Source organism: Biomphalaria glabrata, chromosome 10 (genome assembly GCF_947242115.1).
Source record: "Biomphalaria glabrata chromosome 10, xgBioGlab47.1, whole genome shotgun sequence".
Classification (NCBI taxonomy): Eukaryota; Metazoa; Mollusca; class Gastropoda; family Planorbidae; genus Biomphalaria; species Biomphalaria glabrata.
In genome coordinates this window covers 31,701,663-31,729,051 of record NC_074720.1, presented here as the reverse complement: position 1 = coordinate 31,729,051, position 27,389 = coordinate 31,701,663, and the positions used below count along the sequence as shown (strand labels likewise).

General features: G+C 36.1%; 1 protein-coding gene across 1 annotated transcript in view; it reads left to right on the top strand.

Moving 5' to 3' along the window:
* Window positions 1-1,139: 1,139 nt before the first annotated feature.
* LOC106069007 (uncharacterized) overlaps window positions 1,140-27,389 on the top strand; it is a 36,654-nt gene continuing 10,404 nt past the window's right edge. The window contains exons 1-15 of the mRNA XM_056045241.1: window positions 1,140-1,325; window positions 2,923-3,055; window positions 5,073-5,150; window positions 7,207-7,290; window positions 7,780-7,875; window positions 9,423-9,470; window positions 10,541-10,672; window positions 11,789-12,223; window positions 12,719-12,796; window positions 16,567-16,674; window positions 20,195-20,296; window positions 23,869-23,979; window positions 25,131-25,223; window positions 25,555-25,620; window positions 26,964-27,107. Coding sequence (XP_055901216.1) covers window positions 2,945-3,055; window positions 5,073-5,150; window positions 7,207-7,290; window positions 7,780-7,875; window positions 9,423-9,470; window positions 10,541-10,672; window positions 11,789-12,223; window positions 12,719-12,796; window positions 16,567-16,674; window positions 20,195-20,296; window positions 23,869-23,979; window positions 25,131-25,223; window positions 25,555-25,620; window positions 26,964-27,107 — 1,686 coding nt within the window. The 5' untranslated portion in view covers window positions 1,140-1,325; window positions 2,923-2,944. The remainder of the gene's footprint in view (window positions 1,326-2,922; window positions 3,056-5,072; window positions 5,151-7,206; window positions 7,291-7,779; window positions 7,876-9,422; window positions 9,471-10,540; window positions 10,673-11,788; window positions 12,224-12,718; window positions 12,797-16,566; window positions 16,675-20,194; window positions 20,297-23,868; window positions 23,980-25,130; window positions 25,224-25,554; window positions 25,621-26,963; window positions 27,108-27,389) is intronic.

Sequence of the window (27,389 nt, the reverse complement as noted above, 5' to 3'; positions counted from 1 at the left end):
TCTGTTTCTTTGGACCACGGTTTACGAGGTGACATAATTAGTTAACAAATATAGCTTGGTACCACTGTATACAAGAAATCTGTAAATATTAGTAAATTATTTTTACCTTCAGAAATGAGTAAAAGCAAGGGAAAATGGAAAGCGACCAATTACCACTTTTTAAACATATTTATGCAAATGATTTTAGATTTTTGTCAAAAAATTTTTTATTACATTTGTATTGCTAAGTTATTTAAGTTCTGCCTTACTATTAACTACTACATTTACACAAAAATGTTTTCTTTTTTTTTTTAAAGAGAAAAAAAATCTATTTAGTATGCATATAAGTCGGACATAAATTAAAACAACAATTAATAAGTAGTTTTTCATATTATCGCGTGAACTGCAGTCCAGAGCCACTAAAATAATACACTTAATTCTTTTTTTTTTTTACAGCGATGTTTTTTTCTTGAGGATTTGAATAAGAGATTGACCCTTTACAAAACAATTAGATCAATTAGATATTCATTATAAGACATCAGTTAGGCCAGGTTCACATCTTACTTCACATTCACTTTCACCTGTCCTTTAGTCTGCTGGATCGCTGGGGCACCACACAAGATCTGTTAACCTTCTTTCTCCTTCTTTTCTGTCATTTGTCTTTGATAGAATTTCATTCTGATGTTCTTTCTGAAAAATTTTGAAATCTGCCTATTTACCTGCCTGGGTGGACCACTTCGGAGGCCAATTTTCAGTTTGTGTTTCCACACAATCTTGCTTTGTAACCTTGTTTTCCTTTTAGTATTATTTAATTATTGAGGAAATACTAAATAATTTCAAAATGTTAACATTAAATATTGATAATACGATAAAAAGAGTTGCTTGTGCTTCCTAAATCTGCTTACTGTAGTGCTAACATGCCGCTATTCTGTGATTGTATAATACAGCTGTGTTAAAGGAGATCATTTTAGAGTAGGCCTACACTCTACACAGATCACATGTCTCCCTCGATCTAAGTTACAATGCGCTAGATCAGATAGACTTAGCCTAAATATAAATAAGCTGTTTCTAGCCCGTAGTTAGGAGCTGTGCTAATACTTGACACGCTCTGCTGAATTACTACACAATTCAAATTGCACGTATTGTTTCGTACAGTCGCCAACTGAATGAAAGAATGTATAAAGGAATCGATTGATTATCTGTGCGGCCAGTTTTAGAGCCGAATGCCAAGTTCTTCTGTTTAAGTTTATTTAATGAGCTCTCTGGGTTTCCAATGAAGGAAACATCGAGCTAACAGTAGGCTTTAGGTAGACATTGTTGTACAGGTTGTCGTAAACATGATTTAGGTAAGTGGCTGGACAGAAAAGCTAAAACTTTGAGCAAGACAATACGACGTCTCTCTCTCTCTCTCTCTCTCTCTCTCTCTGTCTCTCTCTCTCTCTCTCTCTCTCTCTCTCTCTCAACAGCCTGTTAGTTAGCATATAAAACAAATGGGTCGGAAAGTGCTAATCGTATGGTATCAGGTTGAACAAAGATCAAATTATAAAGTCGAATTTTTAAGCTAATAGCACATGATCATTTAATGCTTTGGTGCAGACAGGGGGATTATCTGTACTGATAATTTCCATCACACCATACTAACTATTAAATATTGAAGCTAACCTAAAATAGGTTTTATGAACATATACAAATACCCTTTTTTTAACGGGTCATCAAAATCTACATTCTTTCTCATGAAAAGTATATAAACGTAGTTTTTTTTTTAAATTGTTTATATAAAAATAGATTGCAAATAGACAGCGGCGTCCCGGGAGGGGTGAATTGCGAGATGCTGGCCGCGCTGAGGGACACCAGCTAGGGGTTGACACCAAAGTGAATAAAAATAAAAAAATAAAAAAAGTTACAGAAGCAAGATTCAAAATTATAAGAATGATTGTATGAGATTGTGCCTAATAAAAGTATAAGAATGATTGTATGAGATTGTGCCTAATGGGGGAAGATTCTACAGAAGGACGTTTGATATATTTTGTTGTGTTGATAAATTGTGGACTTGTCCAAAATTAGAAAATTGGGAGAACACTGAAGAACATTTACCAAGCTTTAAAATTTTGGAAACTTTAGCAAATTGAAGATGAGTCTTTGTTGAATAAAAGAAATTTTCTTGAAATTGTGGAAATGTTATCTAAATATGACCCAGTTGTGAAATAATAACTTATACAATTGTAAATCTGTGATGTACAAAATAAGGTAGTTTCCAGTCTGGTACCAAAAATGTTTTAACAAACCAAGTAAGAGATATACTTATCAATATATAAATGCTTCATGGTAATCTAGTATTTTGTATCAAAAAAACAAACCTTAAGTTATAAAATGTATTAATGTAACGTTCAACTGTCTATACCGGTATGTTTTAGGCTTTGTCTCAAAAACATCTACCAAAGCTCATGGTATAGTTCTGATATCTTAAAAAGCCTGGATAGAGTTATGCTAAACGTATTAATGTGATGATTCCAGGCATACGATAATGTAGCCACATCGTCAAGACTTCATAAAGAAGTTCAGGCAACAAAAAAAAAAGAGCAAAAAGCCATTTCAGTTGATGTGTACACTGTTTCCTATCTAGACAAAGTGATCAGATGGATGTGTACACTGTTTCCTATCTAGTCAAAGTGATCAGATGGATGTGTACACTGTTTCCTATCTAGTCAAAATGATCAGAACATGCTTCTTGCGTACCATGTCTAGAAATCACCAAGATGTATAGGATATATTAAAAAAAAAGAACAGAAAAGCAATTTTAAAGAACCAAAAAAAAAGAAAAGCTAATTCTAACAATACATTGTATATTTAAACATTTTTAAACATTGCAAAAAGCTAATTAAAGTTCTATTTGAGATTTTGTTGACACGCTATTTAAAAACTTTTTTTTTCTATTATTTTCAGATTTCGTTTAACTGCAATCGAAATGTCTAGAAATCGTCAAAAGTGCTCTGTTTGTTCTCAGAAAATCCAGCCTTTTGATAGGGTATCATTCGTACAATGCAATCATAAATATCATAAGAAATGTATAAACATTGTAAGTAGCTGAGATAGAACCAAAAACAATACATCACTGTCATAGCATTGTGCTACGGTATATAAAAAGGGGTTCCCGGTCACTCCATCCCCGGTCATTTCATTTTCATCCCCTGGTCATTTCATCCCCTGGTCATTTCATCATCTGATCCTTTTATCTAACAAATAGTAATTGTAAAAAATCATGAAATGAGCAATATTTGATATATTCATTTTTTATTTAAATGACAAAAAAGTGTAACACGTTAGATAAGTGTCACAATCATCAATGGTGCCACTGTCACGATCTCTTAATAGTGGTGATGTCACGTAGAAGATTATCTTGATCTATATTGCACCATCAATGATCGTGGTTGCCGCGGATTCAGAAATCGTCAGTTGATAAGATGATCATGTAGAAGTTGCTAGTTGATAAGAGGATGATCTAGAAGTTGCCAGTTGATAAGAGGATCATCTAGAAGTTGCCATTTGATAAGAGGATCATCTAGATCTAGAAGTTACTATTTGACAATACGATCTAAGTATTTTATTATATTCAATGAAGAAACTTCTCTTCGTCTAAAACAATTACTTTAATTCAGAACTTGAAAAAGCTATTCACAAATAATTACAATGATTAAATGTACTTGAATAACATAACTGATCTACACAATAATGTAATTGAGTTCTAACACTAAAGTCTAGTACATGTTCTCTCTAACACGTTCCATACAAGACTGACTAAAAATCTAGAACCTTTGTCACGTGTCTAACATCCCCTCGTTGCAATGCCAACCAATAAATGCAGCTCAATGTACAATAATTAATATTTCAAAACCAATCACATTTATTCTGAACATGATCCTGTTGCGTGATAGAAAATTCCCCGAGGTAGCTAAAATTCTGCCGACACGCTAAATATAGACTATTGCTAAATATAGATACAGTGTACGTGACAATAAGAATAAAATTAAAATTAAATGTTATTGAAAACTATTTAATTATTTAACATGTATTAATATAAAGGTAATGTAAAAAAAAGTGTTATCCTGATATAGGTAAAGTCAGCCTTTATTAGAAAAAAATAAATAAAACCTTATTTCAAGGCTAAAAATGACGCAGCCAATTTCAAGAAAGAGCGATTGAAAAATAAAGTAAAACATGGTCGTACTTCCACCACACCTTGGCCTTTGATGATAAGTTATCAGCGGCACGGTCATAAGTATTGTAATCGCACTTCTATCTCTCAAAAGATTTTCACTACTTCCACCACACCTTGGCCTTTGATGATAAGTTATCAGCGGCACGGTCATAAGTATTGTAATCGCACTTCTATCTCTCAAAAGATTTTCACTACTTCCACCACACCTTGGCCTTTGATGATAAGTTATCAGCGGCACGGTCATAAGTATTGTAATCGCACTTCTATCTCTCAAAAGATTTTCACTACTTCCACCAAACCTTGGCCTTTGATGATAAGTTATTAGCGCACGGTCATAAGTATTGTAATCGCACTTCTATCTCTCAAAAGATTTTCACTACTTCCACCAAACCTTGGCCTTTGATCATTACGCCATGCGCAGGATAATATTATACTATTACATCCCCAACATCCAATAGAAGCGCTATAGCTAAATTAACTCCCAGTTTTAAAGATTTCTCATCAAGAATGCAAAGTGGAAGAGGAAACACTATAAACGCATTAGTAACATGTGAAAAAAAAAAAGGATTCTACATAATCATATTTATATATTAGATGAAATTAGGGCTTAAAGTCAAAGCCTTAACACCACAATTAAACAATGGAATAGAAAAAAATTTAATTGGGGATGAAATGACCGGGGAATGAAATGACCGGTGGATGAAATGTCTAGGGTATGAAATGACCGGTCATATATATATATATAGATATATATATAGGCCTATATATATATATATATATATATAGATAGATAGATAGATAGATAGATAGATAGATAGATAGATAGATAGATAGATAGATTTTTACATACAGTCTTTACATTCTATATTCTAAACAGAAAAAAAAGTTTTGTCTAAAATGCCGAAGTACAGGGATTCCTTTTACCTACGAACAGGAAAATCAGCCATTTCAGATCGTAAGTTATAGATATGTTATAGATATGTTATAGGTATGTTATAGATATGTTATAGATATGTTATAGATATGTTATAGATATGTTATAGATATGTTATAGATATGTTATAGATATGTTATAGATATGTTATAGATATGTTATAGATATGTTTTCTACTTGAACACAAAATTACAATTTAAAACAATAAGATTAAAATATAGCTATCAACGGAAATGCAAACCTTAGTTATGTCAAATTAAGAAGCCTAAATTAACTTATTCCTATAACTTAAAAGAGACTTCCGGTGGAAAAAAGGCAGGTCGCAACTGGGTTTGTGTCGTCATGTGAAACACTGCATTCATTTTTAATCTTCGGAATCGATGACATTCTCTTTATTGTTATTATTATTTCTATTTATTGTAACTCTCATTATAGGCCTAATTGCAATGTTTAAAGCTTTTCACTAATCTTGTAAATTATTACTTTTAGGTCGATGTGCAATAAATCCTTTTTTTAGCGGCCCTAAAGGGAAATAGACGCTATTAGTTTTGTGTGGTCTGTCTGTCCGTTCGTTCGTCTGTCCTGTTTAGATCTCAGATCTTAGATACTAGAAGAGAAAATGAAAATCGGACATCATGATATTTTTGATCTTTCAAAGTTCTGATGCAACGGCTACTTTTTCTTTTCCGAAAGTGAACCATTTATTTGTTTCAATTATATGTGCAAACAGACTTTCAATATATATATAATACACCACCTTTCAATGAAAAACCTTATGGGGGTAAGTTTAAAAAGGTCACATTCTTCTTCATTAATCACTCAAGCTTCATTCATAGATTAGCGCATCGGTAAATAAAAATGCATCTAAGGTCACAATGGAAAAGTATGAATGTATTATTATAAAGTATATTTTCCATTTATTGACTAACTCATGGAATGAAATGCTGATTGAAATGTTTAAAAAAAATAAAATTTTGATACGAACTTCGCTTTAGTTGTAAGTTAAAAAAAAACGAACTACTTTTATAGCGCGCAGTTTTGACATATCCTCATTATACACTTGACAGTCTAAATAGTACTAAATAGAGCCCAGATCTAGATATATTTATTAGCCTATATATATGTATTGTTACGAATCTCACTATCCAGGCTCTCTGCAAACTGCACCAAACACCACCAACTTAAAGAACTTGACAACTCAGGGCTCCATAGTAACGTAACACTTTAATGTCAATAAATAACAGCCAATACTGTACAATTGGCAACACGTACTCTGTACAAATATCTCTCCGATAACACCGTTCCGCCGTATCAACTCTTGCACTGGCCTCTCCGTCTCGTTCCGGGCTTGCACTGGGTTCAACAGTTCAGGACTGACTTCACACACTAGGCTCGTGGTGTCGGACTCGATCGCAGACCAAGGTCAAGACGCCAGTCGTCTCAACTGTACTTGACAGTACTCCGCACTGAACCGTCGTAATGCTCCGTACAGAACCACACCGCTGAACTGTGCTGTAGTCGACCGGACTGTAGTGAACCGGGCTCTGAACCCCTGCCGTGAACCTCCTTTCTGAACCGTCTTGACTGCGTCGCCTCCGCTCTTATATAGGGTCCCTACTGGCCTTCTCAAACCGGACAGAACGCCGCTCGACGTTTCTAGGTGGTCAGATGACTACAACTCTCGTGACGCTCCTGAGCTCTGTTCAGGACGGCGATCTTTCCCGAACTGTCCTGTTGACACTCGACTAGGCTGATCGTCGTAGCTCGTCACGGTTGACCGCTCGTCTAGCGCTGGCCTAGGGCGATTTGCGTCGGCTGACTACACACACACCACTACCCCTCTCTTTGCCACCACCAAGTTTATAACAGTATTATAAATGTATTAATAATTGGAACAAAATGTTAATTATGAAGGCATTAGCATATCTTGTATCTATCTATCTATCTATCTATCTATCTTTCTTTCTCTCTCTCTCTCTCTCTCTCTCTCTATATATATATATATATATATATATATATATATATATATATATTATTTGTTATTTCTTCTTTATTTTTTCTTTAACTTATGTTGCAGGACGAGGGTGCATACGCCGGACTACAGAATGAAATGGCTTCTCAATTGTATCACTCTCAAGTCATTGATTTTTCTGGAGTTTCAGTAAGACGCAATATTTCAAATAGATAAATTAAATTTTTTTTTCTTAAACGTAAACTAACACTCACTTTAGGGAACATGTACCATGATGTGAAGACCTTTTTTTTTTGTTTTGCTTATTTTATCTTAACAATGACACACTTTCGTTCTTAACAGAAGATGATCATGACTTACTCGTATCCTTGTGTATATCTAGTATTGCAGGGTAATTAGAGACTTAATTTCTGCCATGTCATTCGTTTTTATGGCTGATTCAGGCCTGCATCTCTTTCATTTTAGTCTAGACAAAACAACTGTTCTTTTATCAAAACTAAATCAATAGATGTTAAGATTTGTGTCAAAGAAAAATAGATTGTTGTATTCGGGCACTTGGTTATTATACTTCCTATTGTAAAGACAATAATAAAATAAAGTAACAGTTTGAAAGTAAAGTTTCCCTTTCTGACCTTATGTATCATACTACAGATCATGTTTACTAATTTCAATGAACAGAGTGATTTAAATGATTTAAATTTAACAAAAATGCAACAAATTCAACTACGAGAGGTAACAGACCATTTATATGACAAGTTTAGGCCTACATATGAGGTACGTAATGTAATGATTACATTTAGGTAGTAATAAGTTAAGGTAAACCTTCATTTTTTTTTCAAAGCTTATAATTTATATCAACTCACTATGTCTGTCTGTCTGACTGACTGATTAAAAGTTTGTACACGTTATTTCTCCTACACCCAATCTCGGATCAAGCTGAAATTTTGCACAATTATTTCTTTTACCAGACAACACAAGAATCAATTTAAAAAAAAAGAAATTTGCTAATTATCTATTAGTAATTAATTAATTTGGTATCTCGAAGAAGGGCAAGAAATTGTACTTGATCGATGTGATGTTGTAAGCTGAATTAGTCCCCGTTTGTAGCTAACAATAGATAAAAGTAAAACATTCTATTTGCATAACACTTCCCCTGCACAGTGGTAGAGTGTCAACTTGGAGAGATTTGAGCACTGAGGTCGTTCCACCCCCCACCCCCTTTTTTTTATAAAAGAATTTAAAAAGCGATCAAACAAATGCCCCCTTTTTCCATACCCCCACCCCCACACCCATTTTCCAACTGGTCTAGGCAAGTCATATGGTCATAGCTTATTGAGAAAGATATTATTTTTAGTCTAGATCTATTAAAAATTTAATTATATGACTGATCCAAACTAATTGATACAACCATGGGCGTAGCCGCGGCTGGGGGGGGGGATTCGCCCTATCGCGTGGAAGTCTTGTCTATGCTCATCACCAAGTCAGCTAACCCTTCCCCTGTTTCTGCCAGACTATCTATGCCAGTGATGCTCAACGTTATTCTGCCGGCGGGCCGCGTTTTAAATTCCGGAAATCGTGTCGCGGGCAACATCAACAACAAAAAAAGGAATCATTGAATCATTTTTATTTTATATTTTGGTAAATATTCTCATCAATCCTCCACTCTAGGTGTAATCTAACATTCGCATCTCAAACCAAAAAATACTGCCTTATTATTTATTTATGCGTTTTAGTTTCATAAAGCTGTTAAATGCTATGTTCTTTAAATAGAGACACTTTTTCCTTTAAAAAAACAAATATGTTAGCTTATTATCAGTACCGATCCATTTATCCTAACGTAGGGGAAGTTTATATATATATTGTACAAGGGATACTCTCCACTTTGTGCCTACGTTTAGGCGGACCGGATAGAACCACGTCGCGGGCCGGTCGTGGCCCGCGGACTGTATTTTGGGCAAATCTGACCTTTGCCATCTGCAAAGCTAGTAATTCTTTTTCCGTCGATGCTTACGAAGCCTTCAAGAGCATTCTTCATTATCATTGCAATTTAAATCTTTAATTATACAGAATAATTTTATTAAAACATTAATTTTATGTGTCTACGGTATTTATGCATATGAAAATGTAATAAAAACTAATGTTTTGTTAAATGTTTTTAGTAATCATCTTTGTCTCATGTTGCTCTCATGTAGAACATGCTAATATAAAGGATTGAGACCTCTTATATTCTAAAATGCACTTAAAAATTATATGTTTTTTTTTTTATTTACATTTGGTTAGTAACTATTTTATTGCATGAATCTTTTTTTTATTTTAATCAGAGCACTTTCAGTGATGTAGCAAAGCAGTTTGCAAGTGGACCTATAACGGTAGGCCTTTATTTTTTTCTTTTTTGAAAATGCAATTTAAAAAAAAATATATATTTATAATATATTAATTTTTGTATTTGACGAACCATAAACTTCTAGCTGATTTACATGACTCACTAGTTTAATAGTTAAATAGTTACCCTTACAGACCATACGGTCTATAGAGCAGATGATGTTAAGGTCATGTGTTTCTTTGGCCAACGTTTAACAAGGAGGGTGTTATGTGGACATCACAACGACCAATCGCCTTTACTTTCCCCAACTAAAGTCAGGCACCTATTAGAGGTGGATGGACTCAGGCGCGCCCTAAAAATCCCGAAGTTCAAAATCCCAGTCTTCACCATGATTCGAACCCAGGACGCCAGGTTTGAAAGCTCAAAAATTAAACCGCACCCCCAACCGAAAGATATGGTCGATGGAGGAGCTCTAACTGCAATCGCAGCCCCCCCCCCCCCAACACACACTTAATAGAATTGGCCAATCGACCACATGGTAGAGCGACATAATCTAAAAATATGTTAAAATAAAAATAATTAATAAGCTATATTATTAAGAAAAGTGAATAATGTGTAAAAAAAATGTTTGATTTTTCTAGTGAAATTAGCCCGCTCTTTTAAAACGTATACATTTTTTATAGCAGCTTTTAAAGTGTATAGTTTATACAACACGGATATATAGATGTATACATATTGAAACTTATGCTCTTGGCTTTAGGTCAAGATTTAATTTGTTAAAACATAACGAGACGTAACCGAGTTATATCTGCCACTATGACTCCAGCGGGTATATTAAAATGAACAGTGTATTTAATCTTGAACTATATACAATTTCTCAATAACCTTGACTGCTCAACAGTATTATAAGCTCATACATCTGCGACTATGAATTTATATAATTGATGAACTGCATTGAACAGAGAAAATGATCATGAACTATATACAACTTGTCAATAACCTTGACTGCTCAACGTGGATGCGTTAACCCGTTTGTCTTGTGTGTTATTGCATGTTATATTGTATCCGAATTAAAAAAAATAATTATTTTTTTAAATATATTTTTTATGTTACTAGTGTGGTTATGTAAGTCTAAATGATGATGAAAATGATTATGACGATAGTGATGATGATGATGATGGTGATGATGATGATCCTGTGACACATAGTATAAGACAGTTGAATTTTGACAAACGAAATATATATCAGGTAATTAATTTGATATAAAGCACTTAAATTTGTATTTGCATATAGTGTTAGAGAGTTTTATCTATGAGCAGCATAGGACCCTCCAAGTCTCAGGCGCTTTGACACTAGCGCGTTACACCCAGGCATTACATTGTAAAGAATAGATGACAGCTAGGTAAGTTTGTTGACTTTTCAAAATTCCTAATTAATAATTACAGGTTAAAGCGAAATTCAAATTCGATGGAATATGTTAGTTTCTAGAAGCCGAGGTCTGGTCCAGAAAAAACACACATTAATTATAGTCATCGAATCAGAGAAAGAGGTTAATTGTAATTACTTAAGTGAGGCAACTCCACGAGACATAGACGTTTATTTACACGACATCACAGGTACACAAAACAACATCTCTCTTAGGCACAGTCTCTCCATATTGGCTCTCTCCTTGGGCGGAAATCGTTCTCCTTTTAATGTTGACACCTTTAGGTCTAGTCTATCACAATGCGCACCTTCTAGAAGGTCACAGTTAATAAAATATTTACGGGAGAAGTTTCTATGATTCTGGAAAGTACGGTTCAGCAAAGTATAAATTAGGGGAAAGTTAGTTAGTCGGGGTCCTCGCATTGCAACGGTCCTTGAAAAGGAACAGGTCCTCGCATCGTAACGATTTTTCGATAGTAACGTTCTTACGTTTAAACGTTTAGTTGTAGGTTATTTGGCATTTTACTTCCAAAGTTTGGCATATTTTATTATTAAAAAGGTATGGAAGCAATAATAATAATAATTTTAAAAATGTTTCTAGATTCTAATGATTATTTCTTGACACTTCAAATAAACCCTCGTCACACAGACTCTAGGAAAAACACAATTAATTAATATACGTCTTATTGCATAGAAAAACAGTCGTCTCTAAAAAAAACAAAAAGCAAAAAGGAATATTTAAAAAAAAAGGAATATACACTAATTAAGCTTTTGTCTTGTAAGACATACCAAAGTTATAATAATAAGTAACATTCATCATTGCAAACTTCTTTCTATTTATATATCCTAAAAGTCATCTTAATAAGATGTATAAATGATATATGTCGAGACAAACTACTGCTTGGGTGATTATTGAATTGACCTTTTATATTTTCAAAGGGGAACTTAGCACATTCAATACGAAATCAAGGACCTTCGGAACAAGGACAGATGCCTACACAGAACCAACCCAATCCACAACGCCCTTTAGCTCAAGGACAACCTAATCCACAACGTCCTTCAGCTCAAGGACAACCTAATCCACAACGTCCTTCAGCTCAAGGACAACCTAATCCACAACGTCCTTCAGCTCAAGGACAGCCCAATCCACAAAGCCCTTTAGCTCAAGGACAACCTAATCCACAACGTCCTTCAGCTCAAGGACAGCCCAATTCACAATGCCCTTTGGGTCAAGGACAGACGGATCTCGAGCGACCTTTAACTCAAAACGACCCATGTTCAATTTGTTTAGAAGGATTCACTTCGACTAGTGAGAAAACTTTCCTGGCATGTTTGCATGGTTTTCACAGGAATTGTATTGATACCTGGCTAGAAGTAAGAAATTGATTTAATGGCTTTATTTTCATATTTCTTTTGAATTCTTCGACTTTTTTTTTCTGTACATTAACATTTCATGAAAATCAACAATTGATTCTAATGTGTCCTACATATAATTGCAACAATAATACCGATATGTACACAAATTTATTCTACGAAGTGAAGTTACTTAATAGTAGCCTAAAAGAATAAAAACAACCTTTAAGCCTTACTGTTTGTTTTTTTACTATAAATCTCTAAATTATATCCACATACATCCCCAATTAAATGATTTTTTTTCATTCGTATTTTTTTTTCGTTTAATGCCACTAGATATCTTAATGTATCTCTTACATTACTCTTTTTAATATTTCTCCATATAGTTTGTATTTTAGAGTGGTTAATATAAACAAATTGGATAGGGGAGCTGAGGAGTCAACTAAAATTGAATTTAAATTATTTGGTATTGGTATTGGTATTTTATGTACAATGTATTTTATATTCTGAATTCAGGAGAATGACACGTGTCCTATATGCAGAACTTCTGTCAACACTTCTGTAAATACAACGGATTCTGGACATTTCCAATTCGTAGGTTCATCTACAATTATGATTTTTATAATATAAATTAATTTATTCTTATTTATATAAATATTTCTGACATGCTTACAACTAAATTCAGGAATCCACTTGTTAATTTTAATATTTTATTAAAAAAAATATTTTGCAATTAATTTCAATTTTTTTTATAATGCCTCCGTTTAAATCGCACGTTCAGAATGAACGAAACCTGGATGGTCACGGTTCTCGAAAACGGCTCTAACGATTTTCCAAGAAAATTGACAGTATATTTTTGAGGAAAGAATCACTACAATGAGAAAACTATAGTTTGACCCTTCTGATTTTACAAAATATAATAAAAACATAATTTAAATTTGGCAAGAGGTCTAGACAACCTTTATATTGAACTGACAATTCTTCGGGTGTTCCCGCATTCATTTAAGAGTTTAATGAAATAAAAGATGCTCAGGAACATTATGTATTAAATAAATTCGACAAAAAATTTTCTGAACCTTTTGCTGCTTGACACTCTTCTGAACCCTCTGCTGTACGGCAGTGCTGAACAACTGAAGAAAACAGCACACTTTTTTTCCTTGGCACAGTCTGCAAAAGAGCTCACAGATCAGCAGCAATAAAGCTGGCTAGAAGAAGAAGAAAAAGAAGAAGACACTCTTCTGAACCCGCTGCTGCCTGACACTCTTCTGAACTCTCTGCTGCTTAACACTCTTCTGAACCCGCTGCTGCCTGGCACTCTTCTGAACCCTCTGCTGCTTGGCACTCTTCTGAACCATCTGCTTCTTGACACTCTTCTGAACCCTCTGCTGCTTGACAATCTTGTGAACCCACTGCTGTTTGGCACTCTTCTGAACTCACAGCTGTTTGACACTCTTCTGAATCCACTACTGCTTGACACTCTTCTGAACCCTCTGCTGCTTGGCACTCTTCTGAACCCGCTGCTGCTTAACACTCTTCTGAACCCTCTGCTCCTTGGCACTCTTCTGAACCCTCTGCTGCTTGACACTCTTCTGAACCCTCTGCTGCTTGGCACTCTTCTGAACCCGCTGCTTCTTGACATTCTTCTGAACCCACTACTGCTTGACACTCTTTTGAACCCGCTGCTGCTTGGCACTCTTCTGAACCATCTGCTGCTTGGCACTCTTCTGAATCCACTACTGCTTGGCACTCTTCTGAACCCGCTGCTGCTTGGCACTATTCTGAACCCTCTGCTGCTTGGCACTCTTCTGAACCCGCTGCTTCTTGACATTCTTCTGAACCCACTACTGCTTGACACTCTTTTGAACCCGCTGCTGCTTGGCACTCTTCTGAATTTACTACTGCTTGGCACTCTTCTGAATCCACTACTGCTTGGCACTCTTCTGAATCCAGTACTGCTTGGCACTTTTCTGAACCCGCTGCTGCTTGGCACTCTTCTGAATCCAGTACTGCTTGGCACTCTTCTGAACCCGCTGCTGCTTGGCACTCTTCTGAACCCGCTGCTGCTTGGCACTCTTCTGAACCCGCTGCTGCTTGGCACTCTTCTGAACCCGCTGATGCTTGGCACTCTTCTGAACCCGCTGCTGCTTGGCACTCTTCTGAACCCGCTGCTGCTTGGCACTCTTCTGAACCATCTGCTGCTTGGCACTCTTCTGAACCCGCTGCTGCTTGGCACTATTCTGAACCCACTGCTGCTTGGCACTCTTCTGAACTCACAGCTGCTTGGCACTCTTCTGAACCCGCTGCTGCCTGGCACTCTTCTGAACCCTCTGCTGCTTGGCACTCTTCTGAACCCTCTGCTGCTTGGCACTCTTCTGAACCCGCTGCTGCTTGGCACTCTTCTGAACCCACTGCTGCTTGGCACTCTTCTGAACTCACAGCTGCTTGGCACTCTTCTGAACCCGCTGCTGCCTGGCACTCTTCTGAACCCTCTGCTGCTTGGCACTCTTCTGAACCCGCTGCTGCTTGGCACTCTTCTGAACCCTCTGCTGCTTGATACTCTTCTGAACCCTCTGCTGCTTGGCACTCTTCTGAACCCACTGCTGCTTGTCGACTATGTTATCAGGAACTCGTGAAAGCATGGCGTTGCAGTTATCAAGCCAAGAGACAATAAGCTACTCCAGAATGTTTCCTCGCTGACTCTAACCAATGTGTACACCAAGACACAGAGGAACCTTTTATGTATACAATTTAGCCGAGCATCGCTGTATAAAGTCATATCTCATTTGTATTTTTCCCAACTCTTATATTAGTCCACAACTTCTACTCATCTAATCATCATCAAACTTTGCATACAAACTCTTGCTCGATGATAACACATTAATCAAACAAAAAATCATACAACTAGTCAATCAATTAATCGAAATTTATTAGTATTGCTTTTATATGCAAAATTTGCTAAGCTACCCACGTTGTATCGGTATTCAATATTACAACCATTGTTTTTTAATTATTTTATTACAATCATATTGCATAGTCACTTGTATGGTAATAATGGTATTGATGATCATGATTATCATGATAATGATGATGATGATGGTAATGGTCCTGTTGTTCATGGTATAAGTCGGCTGAATATTGACGAGCGAAATATATATCAGGTAATTTATATTGATATATAGCACTCAAAATATAAGTAGTATATACAGTGTTAGAGTCTTTATCTATAAGAAACATATGACCCTCCAAGTCTCAGTCGCTTCTACAATAAATAGCATTTTAAATTGTCAAGAATAAATGACAGGTAGGTAAGTTTGTTGACTTTTCAGAATTCCCAATTAATAATTGCAGGTCAAAGCGAAATTCAAACTCGATGGCATATGTGAAGCTTAGTACTTGACGACGTTTTAATATGTTGCTATACGAATTTTCTTTTACTTTAATATGAGCTAACGAAACGTTATTGAATTGACCTTTTATATTTACTAAGGGAAACTTAGCTTATCCAATACAAAATCAAGGACCTTCGGAACAAGGACAGAGGCCTACGCAGAACCAGCCTAATCCACAACGCCCTTTAGCTCAAGGACAACCTAATCCACATCGCCCTTCAGCCCAAGGACAGACCGATCCACAACGCCTTTCAGCTCAAGGACAGACACCTATCCAGACGCAGACGAATCTCGAGAGACCTTTAACTCAAAACGACCCATGTTCAATTTGTTTAGAAGGATACACTTCGACGAATCAGAAAACTTACAAAATGATGAAAATTCCTAGCTACGCTTTTAAAAAAAAAAGTATTTTGTATATTTTTCTTATTCTTTCTTTATTTTTCACTGTCTTTCTAATAAATGTCTCACTTTCTTTTTATCACTTTGTCTCCAGTTTTCTCTGTCTCTTTTTTCTAAGCCCTTTATACACTGTCTCTCTTTCTCTTCAGGTCTCTATTTCACTGTCTCTTTTTTTTTCTCTGCATCTTGTTTTATATCCGTCCTTATTTATATAAACCTCTTTTTATATTCTTGTCAATCTTTTTCTATTAATCTCTTTTTTTTCTCTAATATATCTTTTTTTTCAATTATCATTTTCTCTTTCTTTCTGTCTCTTTTATTCTTTTCATCCCTTTTTCTCCTTTCTTCTCTTCGTATTTGTTTTTCTCCTCTTGTCTCTCATTGTCTGTTGCTGACTCTTTTTTTTTTTCTATTTTTTTTTCTTTCTATCGGTCTGTCGCTTTTTTCTAGTTTTGTCATGTTTTCTCTCCTTTTTTTTTCTCCAGTGTCTCTGTCTCGGTCTTTCACGCCTGAATATTTAGTAAATATAATTAATAATTTATTATTAGAAATAAAATGTGTGTATGTCATCAGGATAATAATGATACTTATGATGATTTCAATGATACCGATGATGAAGTTGTTGAACCCGGGGGACATTCGGCGGGACTGAGGCATTTTGATGAACAAAGTATATATCAGGTATTATTACATACGAAGCAGGACGTTTTAGCGTCGCCGTTTTGGCGACGCCGTTTTAGCCCCGCCGTTTTGGCACGAAGGTCGTTTTGGCGCGAGCCGTTTTGGCGACGGGACGTTTTGGCGCGAAATACATTATGTACGTTTATTGTATTATTTCTTTTAAAAGAATTATTCATATCTATGTTTTGCATGCGTGTTTGTGTTAAGACATATTTTTCACGTACTAAATGTAAATGTGTGTTTGTTTATCACATCATTTTCTTTAATAAACATTTTTGGCTTGTGTATGTGTGTTGGCTTGTGTATGTGTGTTTATTAAGAGGCACGCTTTTATTTTCAAAAAAGTTTTTTAAGATACTACTTTAAAATTAAAAACAAATATAGCGTTAGAGAGGGGAGGGGTGGAGGAAAGAGTATATACAAGGAGTGAAATTTGAGCAGAAGAGAGGGGGCGGGATAGGCGTCACATGTAATGACCATTCCCAAGGAGATGTGTCACCCAAATCACCCCTACCCAATTTCTCAAAATATATCTTTTCACGTTAGAGTTTGTACTGACCACATTCCGTGTCTTGATCTTTACTATGTGTGGAGTTATTGTCGTCATTCAGCGTAATAGAGCTTTAGATGTTAACATGGTTTTTGTTATATTAAAGTGTGACACTTAGCTAGTTCGTATATTACACTAATGTCAAATAAAAAAAATCTTTTGGAAAGAAATTCAAAAATGTCATCCAGTGCGATTAGCAGAACTCACATATAGCATGTCATTACAATTTAGGAATCTGATTATTATAGGCCTATATTCATGAAATAAGCAAAACCTTTATAATTTAAAAAAAAAAAACAATTCGCTGAACGGTGTTAGAATTCATACTATACATACAATATTATGGTAGGGTGAAATAAACATTGTTATATATGCTAAGTGCTTATTAAATTATCATCAAATGATATCTCGTCGCCAAAACGGCTCGCGCCAAAACGTCCCGTCGCCAAAACGGCGGAGCCAAAACGTCACCGTATTACATAAAACCTTGATTTTAATTTTGTATTCTATGTTAGCGAGTTTAAAGGTTCTATATTAAATGTCGCGAAGGTTTCAACTATAAACGGTTTTCTGGAACTATTATTTCGTAAACATAACAAAAGTAAAAAGAAATCCTCTTCCAGATCTTGTGGTCTATAAAGCAAATGATCATCTATTTCTGTGGCCTACGGTTAACGAGGGTGTCATGTGGCTAGCTTAACAACCAACTGTCTTTACCTTTTCTCAACTAATGTCAGGTACCCATTAAAGCTTGACACTCTTCTGAACCCGCTGCTGCTTGACATTCTTCAGAAGCGTCCAAAGGTCCCAAAATTAAAAATTGCCAGTCTTCACCAAGTTTCGAACCTGGGACCCCAGTTCGTAAGCCAAGCGCTTTACCTCTGAGCCACCTTGCCTCCTGCACATAGCAAAGACACTCTAAAATCAATTCTATATATTCAATCCTTTTTTCCTTTCATTATCTTGAACTATCTCTCTCTCTCTCTCTCTCTCTCTCTCTCTCTCTCTCTCTCTTTGTTAATTTGATTGTTAAACTACATCCTTTTTTTCTAATTAACATTACTACTTTAGTCACGAGGTGACCAATGGTCAAGGTAATTGGCAGTAAACTGCAGGTCTAACTATCTACTTCCAGGGAAAGAAGTCCCTGATCCCACTCTGCAATTTATTTGGTATCCAACATTTGCTCAATGAAAAAGGAAGACTCGTTGTTCTTGCTACATGTAGCCCTCGTTTTTTTTATTGGCCTCCTTCAGTCGTAGAACGACTTTGGTTCATCTCGCACACTTCCTCACGTGGCTGTGGAGACCTATTTTGGAGAGACACTCCCGTCCACAAATATCGCAGGTTAAGGTGGCTTTTGCTTCGGTGGTAGAGGAGCTGGCCATTTTTCGTATTGTACGTTTTTCTTCCTGAGCTGAGACCCATGTTCTTTTACTGTCCATAGCTTTCTTGGTCTAGAGCTATGTCTTCCCAATAGTCAATATTGATGTTCACTGATTTGAGGTCACGTTTTATTACATCTATGTAGCGTAGGTGGGGGCGACCAGTTTTTCTTGTGCCAGTCGCGAGTTGTCCGTATTATATTTATAATAATATTTAAATTTCATTTGTTTTGTGACAATAGTCGATTTATCACTGTATATTATGCCAATAATAATTTAATTGATAGAGCGTTGTTAAAATCATAATGTTGGCTCAGAGCGTTTTGGATTAAAAATACAAACAAATAAAATATATAGAAAAATAATTTTAAGCCTGTATTATATGTAACTGTATCAATTATTTTGAATCAATCATGTAATTTAATTGTAATTGATCTAGAGTCTAGACTACTAAAGACTAACATTAATAAATCTTTGCGATTGGAAATATTTTTACCAAATGATTTTTGTCTAGCGCCATTTCATTCTTTTCGCGTTCTCAATACGCTATTGTCCCATCACTTATGTGAACCAGTTAGAGGGGACTATGGGGTATATGAGAGAAGGTTTCCATGCTGGCTTTTCAAAAGTAGTTTAAAAAAAAAAAGTTGATTGACTTGAATTTGAACTCCAAGGCCGACATGCTAGCTACTGAGCTAAACAAGTACTATGAAATAGAAGGTTTTATAGTTGTCTATTGCTAGTGTTAAATTTTCATGCGGCGACCTAGTTCTCTACACAAGAAAACAGTGAAGTCTTAATAACCTTCTTAAATGTAGTGAAGCATGTTGTTTATCTGAGCTCTATGGGGAGAGAGTTCCAAACCTGTATACCTTCCGTAACATTTAAGGGGAAAACGCGACACAACTAGTGAAGCTTATAATCCAAGGAGAGTAGGTCTCTCAGAGGGATATAAAGACTGATCAGTTCATTTCAGTGCGAGAATATTTCTTTATTAAAGATGCGTTGATATGTTTACCAATTTAATTACTTCAAAGAAGAATACATAAATGTTACATATGTTTTCTAACATGCACAATGTTCCAAATACTACTCTCTACAACGTGGAACACACATTTCCGACTCGCATGTCACGAGCCGCAACACAGCGTCGAGTCCCATAAAATGATCCACAGCTGCCTCGTTACGTCCATGGGTCGGAAGTGACCCGCAGGCTGTAGTTTGGGCATTACTGCCATAGTAGTTAGTGGTGAGCCATTTAGACGCTGAACTTCTCTGGACAGAAAAGAGTCCTTAAGTTCCCAGTCAGACACAGTCGTGGCAGTATTTTCTTTTCCTTTCAGACCTTGCTATCTAAGATGCACATGATGATCTGTTTATAGTGCTGATGTAGGTGTCGTGACCAGACCAACGGCATTTTACTGTCCACAAAATATGTCAGAAAATCGAGTTGCTGGAGAGGCGTCCTAAAAATGACCCATGGCAATTAATTTCCTAAACTTATGTATCTTTTAAACAAATATTAAGAAAGTCTTGTTGTTTGAATGCGCCTTAAAATCATACTTTTTTTGTTTGTTTTATATAGCAGCCTTTCAGATTACCTGATATAAACGTGAGAGGCAATGTGGCACCAATACGAGACTGGAATCGTCTGACTGGAAGGAATACTTCGAGATATAATACGCCAGTATTTTATTTGTATTTATTATTTGGTATTGTGTTATGACGCCAGGGGCGTAACTAGGGATTTGTGGGCCCGGGGTGTTTGACCTCTTTGGGGGCCCCTTGCATTTTGACATATGACATGGGATAATGTACGCAAAAATATATAAGCCCCAAATCAAATTTGTTCAGTATATCAGTAAACTTAACAAAAATTAATCAAGACTCTTTTAATGAATAATACCGTTGTTTATTAGTTAAATAATGCACAAGTGACAAATCTAAATTGATATCGCTTCGCGTCGTGCATTCTGTGCAGCAAAGACATCTATAACATCAACTACATCGATACTTTCTAGTATTTGTGACTTCACTGACATTAAAGCCATGATAAGCCTTTCTTGTGTCATTGTGCTCTGAGATACTTTTTGATGAGCTTGAGCTTTGAGAATGATCTCTCACATGACGTAATGGAAGTGGCCTGAGTTAGCAGTATTCGGAGGAGGTTGCAAAATTTGAGCACACGTAATTACCATATGAAGCCTGTTTCCTCAATATGTCTATTGGTGATTGTATAACTGGTTTGTTGATGAAAAGTGCTCGTGCATCAATGACATCATTGAAAAAGCGATTTGCCATTTATTTCATCATACAAACAGGAAACGTAGCACAGTTAGTCATAAGCGGGTCTTCATCTAACAGGTGTCTTGGTTCAAGAAGAAACCCAAAGGTATCCATTTTCTTTCCAGCCTTTGAAATCTGCCCTTCATCTCCATACGCAATCTGTCCAGCACTTCTGTCGCAACACGTTTGAATTATAGTTCTTTTGACAGTCCTACATTAGAACTCAACTTCCCATCAAGTCTTTTCTTTCTTCTGGTTGTTTTTGATTACAGGGAATCCATAGTATTCACTACCTTCTTTTGCTTTTTCGATGGATTTGTGTATTTGTCAGTTTTTCATCATTTTGCACAGAAAGCATGAAAGGGTACTAATTTCTTCAGCAGCTTCCCGTATATGCAGTCCAGACTTTTGTAGTTTCTTCTGAACTATATTAATAGGGCGCAAGAGCTTTGACCAGAATTCAAGATAAAAAAAAATTCTTAATTTTCCACTGCATGAAGAAGATTCTATGCTAATATTATATGGTATTACGTCATTGTTGGTTGTTTATGTTTTGTGCGCAAGCAAAAGGATTCAGAGCATACAAAAGTGGGAAAGATCCATATCTCGTTATGCTCGAGTATAGAAATACTCCGATAAGTGGACTGCCGTATTCACCATCACAACTGCTGACGAGTAGAAGACTCAGGGAATCATTCCAACTGATCCCAAACTATTGAAACCATCGGTAGCTGAAAATGCAGAGACATTACTCAACGAACAACAGATGAAAAGCAAAGTGAAATACAATGCAAAAGCAAGACTACCTAAAGATTATTCTGCCGGAGAGTTCGTCTAGGTCAAACATGGCAGAAAGCAGTTGTCATAAAAAAAACATTCAGCACCCAGATCTTACATCATAAAGACAAACGGAAAAACATACAGAAGAAATCAACGCTTTTTGAATAAGAGTTTTGATGAAGACATCTCTGGGTACTATGATACCGATGGTGACAATAAACTGCAAACTGTTGGAACAAACGAAACAGACAGTTATAGATCAAGGTCTAGAGAACTTGTTGTGCCAGTCAAGACAACCAGAAGTGGACGAATTGTTAAAGTTCCTAGTAGACAGGGCCGGCCTTAGGCCACTGCAGCCTATGCGGTCGCAGTGGGCCCGGCGCTTTCATAGGACCCGCGCTAATTCTAAGTGTACTTTATTAAATTAAACCATTATAACGTATATAAAATAACAGGGTTTTCGCGACCTCCTGATTTTCCAGGGCCTCCAGGAAATCTCATGAAAAGGCAAAATATACGATAAAGTCCTGACCTTTTTTGAATTTATTCAAATCTCCTGAAGAATAGACGAAATCGACATTTTGGGGTGCCTATAAATAAAAAGTTGCATCGCGAGCTTTCATTTGATAAAAAAATAATTGAAAAAAGACGAAAGTAGGCCTATTTTCTAATTAAAAAAAAATAATTTTGACATTATGCTCATCCCTACCCAGACTAGGCCCCACGCGATCCGTTTCGCATAGGGCCCCGCAAATGCTAGGGCCGGCCCTGCTAGTAGATATCACTCTTAAGAACTTTAAAAGGATGGGTGTGATAATAACTTCAAAAGGAAGGATGTGCTAATATTATATGATATTACGTCATTGTTTGTTGTTTATGTTTTGTGCGAAAGCAAAATGATTAGATGGAAATAAAAATAGAATTTCCATTGGATTGAGGAAAGATGAATAGAGGGGTAATAACTCGAGTGTGAAGTTTAATTCTGAAATTATAGACGCCAAACCCGAATAATGGACTATTCTAGCATTATTAAGAATAACTTTTGAATCTGTTATACTTTATTCTATAAATTTTGCTTTAAGGTTAATTAGTGTAGCCATAAAATACTCGCCATTTAGATCTATTATTAGTAAAGGTAACAAGATACCTGGAATTCGCTGTATATCATGCAGTTTTATTCGTGGCAACAAAGTTTAAAATGTAAGGCCAACTTTAAAAAAAAACTTTGATCTCTGTGGGAAAAACTATTTTTAAAATGTCAACAAAGTCAACGTACTGATAGACCTAGATTTAGGTTTAGTCTTTGTGATAAATTTAATCCATAAATATTGAAAAAAAAAAGACACCCGTTGACACTATTTGTCAATCAAATATATTAATTTATGTATTTACAAATAAATTTCGGACACCCATTTGGGCCCCCCCCCCCTAGGTGGGGGCCCGGGGGGATTTTAAAATTATCCCCCCCCCCTTAGTTACGCCACTGTATGACGCCATTAGTATGATGCTACTTACACCATGAGCTTATAGCGTACTATGTAAAAAAAAAATATCTTTTACATTTCACAGAAAGAGGTTTGTCGGTCAGGTAAAACGTTTGTACACGTAATTTTCCACACACTCATTTTTTGAACGAAATTGAAATCTAGCACAATTAATTATTCATTGGCATAAATAAGACATGAATTTAAACAAAATGTTTAGAGTCAACCTAGTTGTAGACAGTTGTCTCGAAAACTGAATACATTAAAAAAAACAACGATCTTACTTAGATGAACAGCGACTGTTATTTAAAATATTTTAATCTCCCCCTCTCTATATATATCTCTGTCGGTCTCTATCTGTCTCTCTGTATCTTTTTTTTTTGTCGCTCTCTCTCTCTCTCTCTTCCTGTCACTTATGTCCCTATTGCTGTCTTTCAATGTCACTCTCTCTCGCTCTATCTCTTATTTTTCTCTCTCTTTCTTTCTCTCTCTCTCTCTCTCTCTCTCTTTCTCTTATTTTTTCTCCCTCTCTCTTTCGTTTCTCTCTTTCTCGCTCTCTCTTTCTCGCTCTCTCTTTCTCGCTCTCTCTCGCTTTCTCTTTCTTTTGCGTTCTCTCGCTCTCTATTTCTCGCTCTCTTTTTCTCGCCCTCTCTCTCAAGTTCTCTCTCGCTTTCTCTAGCTCTAATTGAATGGTTTTATCCTCTTCCAGACTATATGCCTCAGTCTCAATACACCCGCGTTCAATCTCAATGACCCTAACGACCCTTTACTTCTAAGAGATCAAAGAATGAACCAACGTCGTGCTTCAAATAATGGCAATGTAAGTAACCTAGGTAACATGTAAGGAAGATGTAACGAAAATGTAAGGAAGGGGTTAGGAAGGTGCACTTTAATCTTATTCTGAGAACCTTTCTTTCTTGGCTGTCAGTATTATCTTAACAAATAGAAACGTTCATTTCTATTGACTAAATCAAGAAGATCTAAGTACCATTATCTTTACACCATAGCTTCAAGTCGTCTATTGACTAAATCAAGAAGATCTAAGTACCATTATCTTTACACCATAGCTTCAAGTCGTCTATTGACTAAATCAAGAGGATCTAAGTATCATTATCTTTACACCATAGCTTCAAGTCGTCTATTGACTAAATCAAGAAGATCTAAGTACCATTATCTTTACACCATAGCTTCAAGTCGTCTATTGACTAAATCAAGATGATCTAAGTACCATTATCTTTACACCGTAGCTTCAAGTCGTCTATTGACAAAATCAAGAAGATCTAAGTACCATTATCTTTACACCATAGCTTCAAGTCGTCTATTGACTAAATCAAGAAGATCTAAGTACCATTATCTTTACACCATAGCTTCAAGTCGTTTATTGACTAAATCAAGAAGATCTAAGTACCATTATCTTTACACCGTAGCTTCAAGTCGTCTATTGACTAAATCAAGAAGATCTAAGTACCATTATCTTTACACCGTAGCTTCAAGTCGTCTATTGACTAAATCAAGAAGATCTAAGTACCATTATCTTTACACCATAGCTTCTAGTCGTTTATTGACAAAATCTAGAAGATCTAAGTACCATTATCTTTACACCATAGCTTCAAGTCGTCTATTGACTAAATCAAGAAGATCTAAGTACCATTATCTTTACACCATAGCTTCAAGTCGTCTATTGACTAAATCAAGATGATCTAAGTACCATTATCTTTACACCATAGCTTCAAGTCGTTTATACACATGCCATAACACTCACCATCCTGATCAAACTTGATGACAGGTGTCATGTCCAATCATCTTTTAGATGACCGCATTAGTTTCCTAGATTATCTATAAAATTAATTTTTTTGTAAATAACAGAATTGTTTCTCAATATTCTCTATTAATAAAATAAATTAAGTTTTAAATAATTTCTTTGAAACTCTATTCACTTCATTGCCTCGAATTTTATTTTCTGCTTTTCAGAACTGTCAACGAGACGGTCCTAACAGAGCCTCGAATTCCAGCAGACCAAACATTGATAGGGACTTTCTGTTTAACTTCGTGACGTTTCATCATGTAAATATCTCAGATCTAGTTTTTTTTTTAATCTTTACGACATTCTCATAAAAGTGACATTAAATTTAATTTATCTTTATAAATGCTTTTTTATTATTAGTGTAGATCTATTACAAATTTAATTACATAACTGATTCAAATTAATTGATACAAGTACACCTAACATAAGCTTTGTTTTAAAAGTAATTTTTTCAATGTTTTTCCTGATTATGCTTGGACCCCAGAGCTGTATATATGATTATATGTTGTCCAGTCCACATATGTCTCTAAATCTATGACTATGACATTTCAATGAACAGTTCATGACGTTGTTGTTTTATTGTGTGCACAGGGAAATCCCTATGGGCTTACAAGAGATGAACTTGTGCGAGAAATATGCGCTACCAACTTTTGTAAGGTAAAGTATCTGAGCATCTCTAGGCAGGGAGGTAGGAAGTTTCGTTAGGACCTACTGGAGGTTTTCATGCATGGACAAAAACTAAAACTATCAAGCTGTTTGGTGTATCCGGTGTACAAATAAGTGTGTCGATAAGCAATGTTTTGATATGTCTAAGATAAGATAAGATAAGATGATTTTTATTGGTCTAATCAAATGGAAAAATTCAGTCTGACTACTATTGACCACCTCAGCGTAACTACTGTAACAATAACAATATAGATGCCAATACAAACAACATTTAGACACAAAACACATACACACAACCAGCGCTTTGTGAATTATACTTCTGTGTACGTCTCGATAAACATAGAACAAATATATGTTTATGAGTTTAAATTTTACTAGTCGACCGGCGGCTTACCGTACGCCGCTATTTTGCCTTAGGCCACTGCAACCTATGCCCTATGCGACCGAAGTGGGCCCTGCACTTTCATAGGACCCGCGCTAATTCAAGGTGTATAAATTATCAAATGAAACCATTTTATAACTTGTTCTCCCCCCCCCCCCCTCTCTTGTTTTTTCGTGAGGTTACTATCCGCAGAAATAAGAGAGTGAACTTTCCTTTACTTCTTGCTCGTCAAAACTGTTGAGGGAAGAAGAGAATTATATATATAGATAGATTGTTAAAGTTCAATTTAGTGTCCTTGACATTCTTTACTTTATCTAGAAAACCTCTAATCTAAAATACCAATGACTTCACAAATGTCCAAGTAACTTCCTTTTGCTTATATTTAGCTGTCAGTGTAATATTTCACAATTTTATTGCGCTCGAGATCATCTCAGACCATTATAGCCGGCCTCAACACCAGTGGCGTAGCTAGGGTGGGGGAGGGGAGGCCAAATTTGAAAATCCCCAGGGCCTCCAATTTAGGGTGGCCCCCAAATGAGTGCCTGAATTTGTTTTTACATTTAATATTACGCTATTATCTCATGCCATTATGTCGAATGTCAAAATCAGAAGCCCTTAACCCTTAAGGTGCGTATGGTAGTTTAGCCCCAAGCATTAGAATTTTAATTCCATTTTGTATGCACTCATTGTAAGACAGCTCAGCACTTTAGGTGTTAAAGATGTCAAGTCCCCGGGACCCCCAAATCCATAGCTACGCCACTGCACAACACTGACCTGCGACGTTTCAAAAATGTGGGCAGCGGTGACCAGTAGCTCGTCATCCCGTCTTACAGACCTACAAGCTGCGACAGATCAGTGTTAAAGGCCTTCTATGACGAGCTCTTTACAACAAGTTGGTTAAACCTTTGAATACAAATTCATGCCCTTTGCGTTTTTATGCCTTTGTATTCAGAAATGTTTTCCCCCTACTGGCAATGTGGATTCAAGGCAAGATACGTGTGGGATTTGTTTGAGAAGATACACAGCATCTGACGAGAAGAAGTTTCTGATGTGTGAACACAGCTTCCATCGTCATTGCTTGGAGAATGAGATGTTAGTAAGTAGTAGTAGTACTAGTATATATATATATATGGCTCCTAGTGTCTTGGAAGAAAATGGATGCCCCCAGATTAGTCACTGGCTTTGGTTTCATCTTCAGAAGGGGCAGAATCTGGAGTGACTGATCAAGCCAATTTTGGAGCTGCAGGGTTTGCCAAAGTTCGTGCATGTATATGCATATGTCCTAGGGCTTGCTGAGAGGGCAGCTTTCTTTTTCTTTCTCTTGGCTTACGCAGCTTTGTTTCTTTTGCTCTCGACAAAGTTCGTACCAGCACCTACA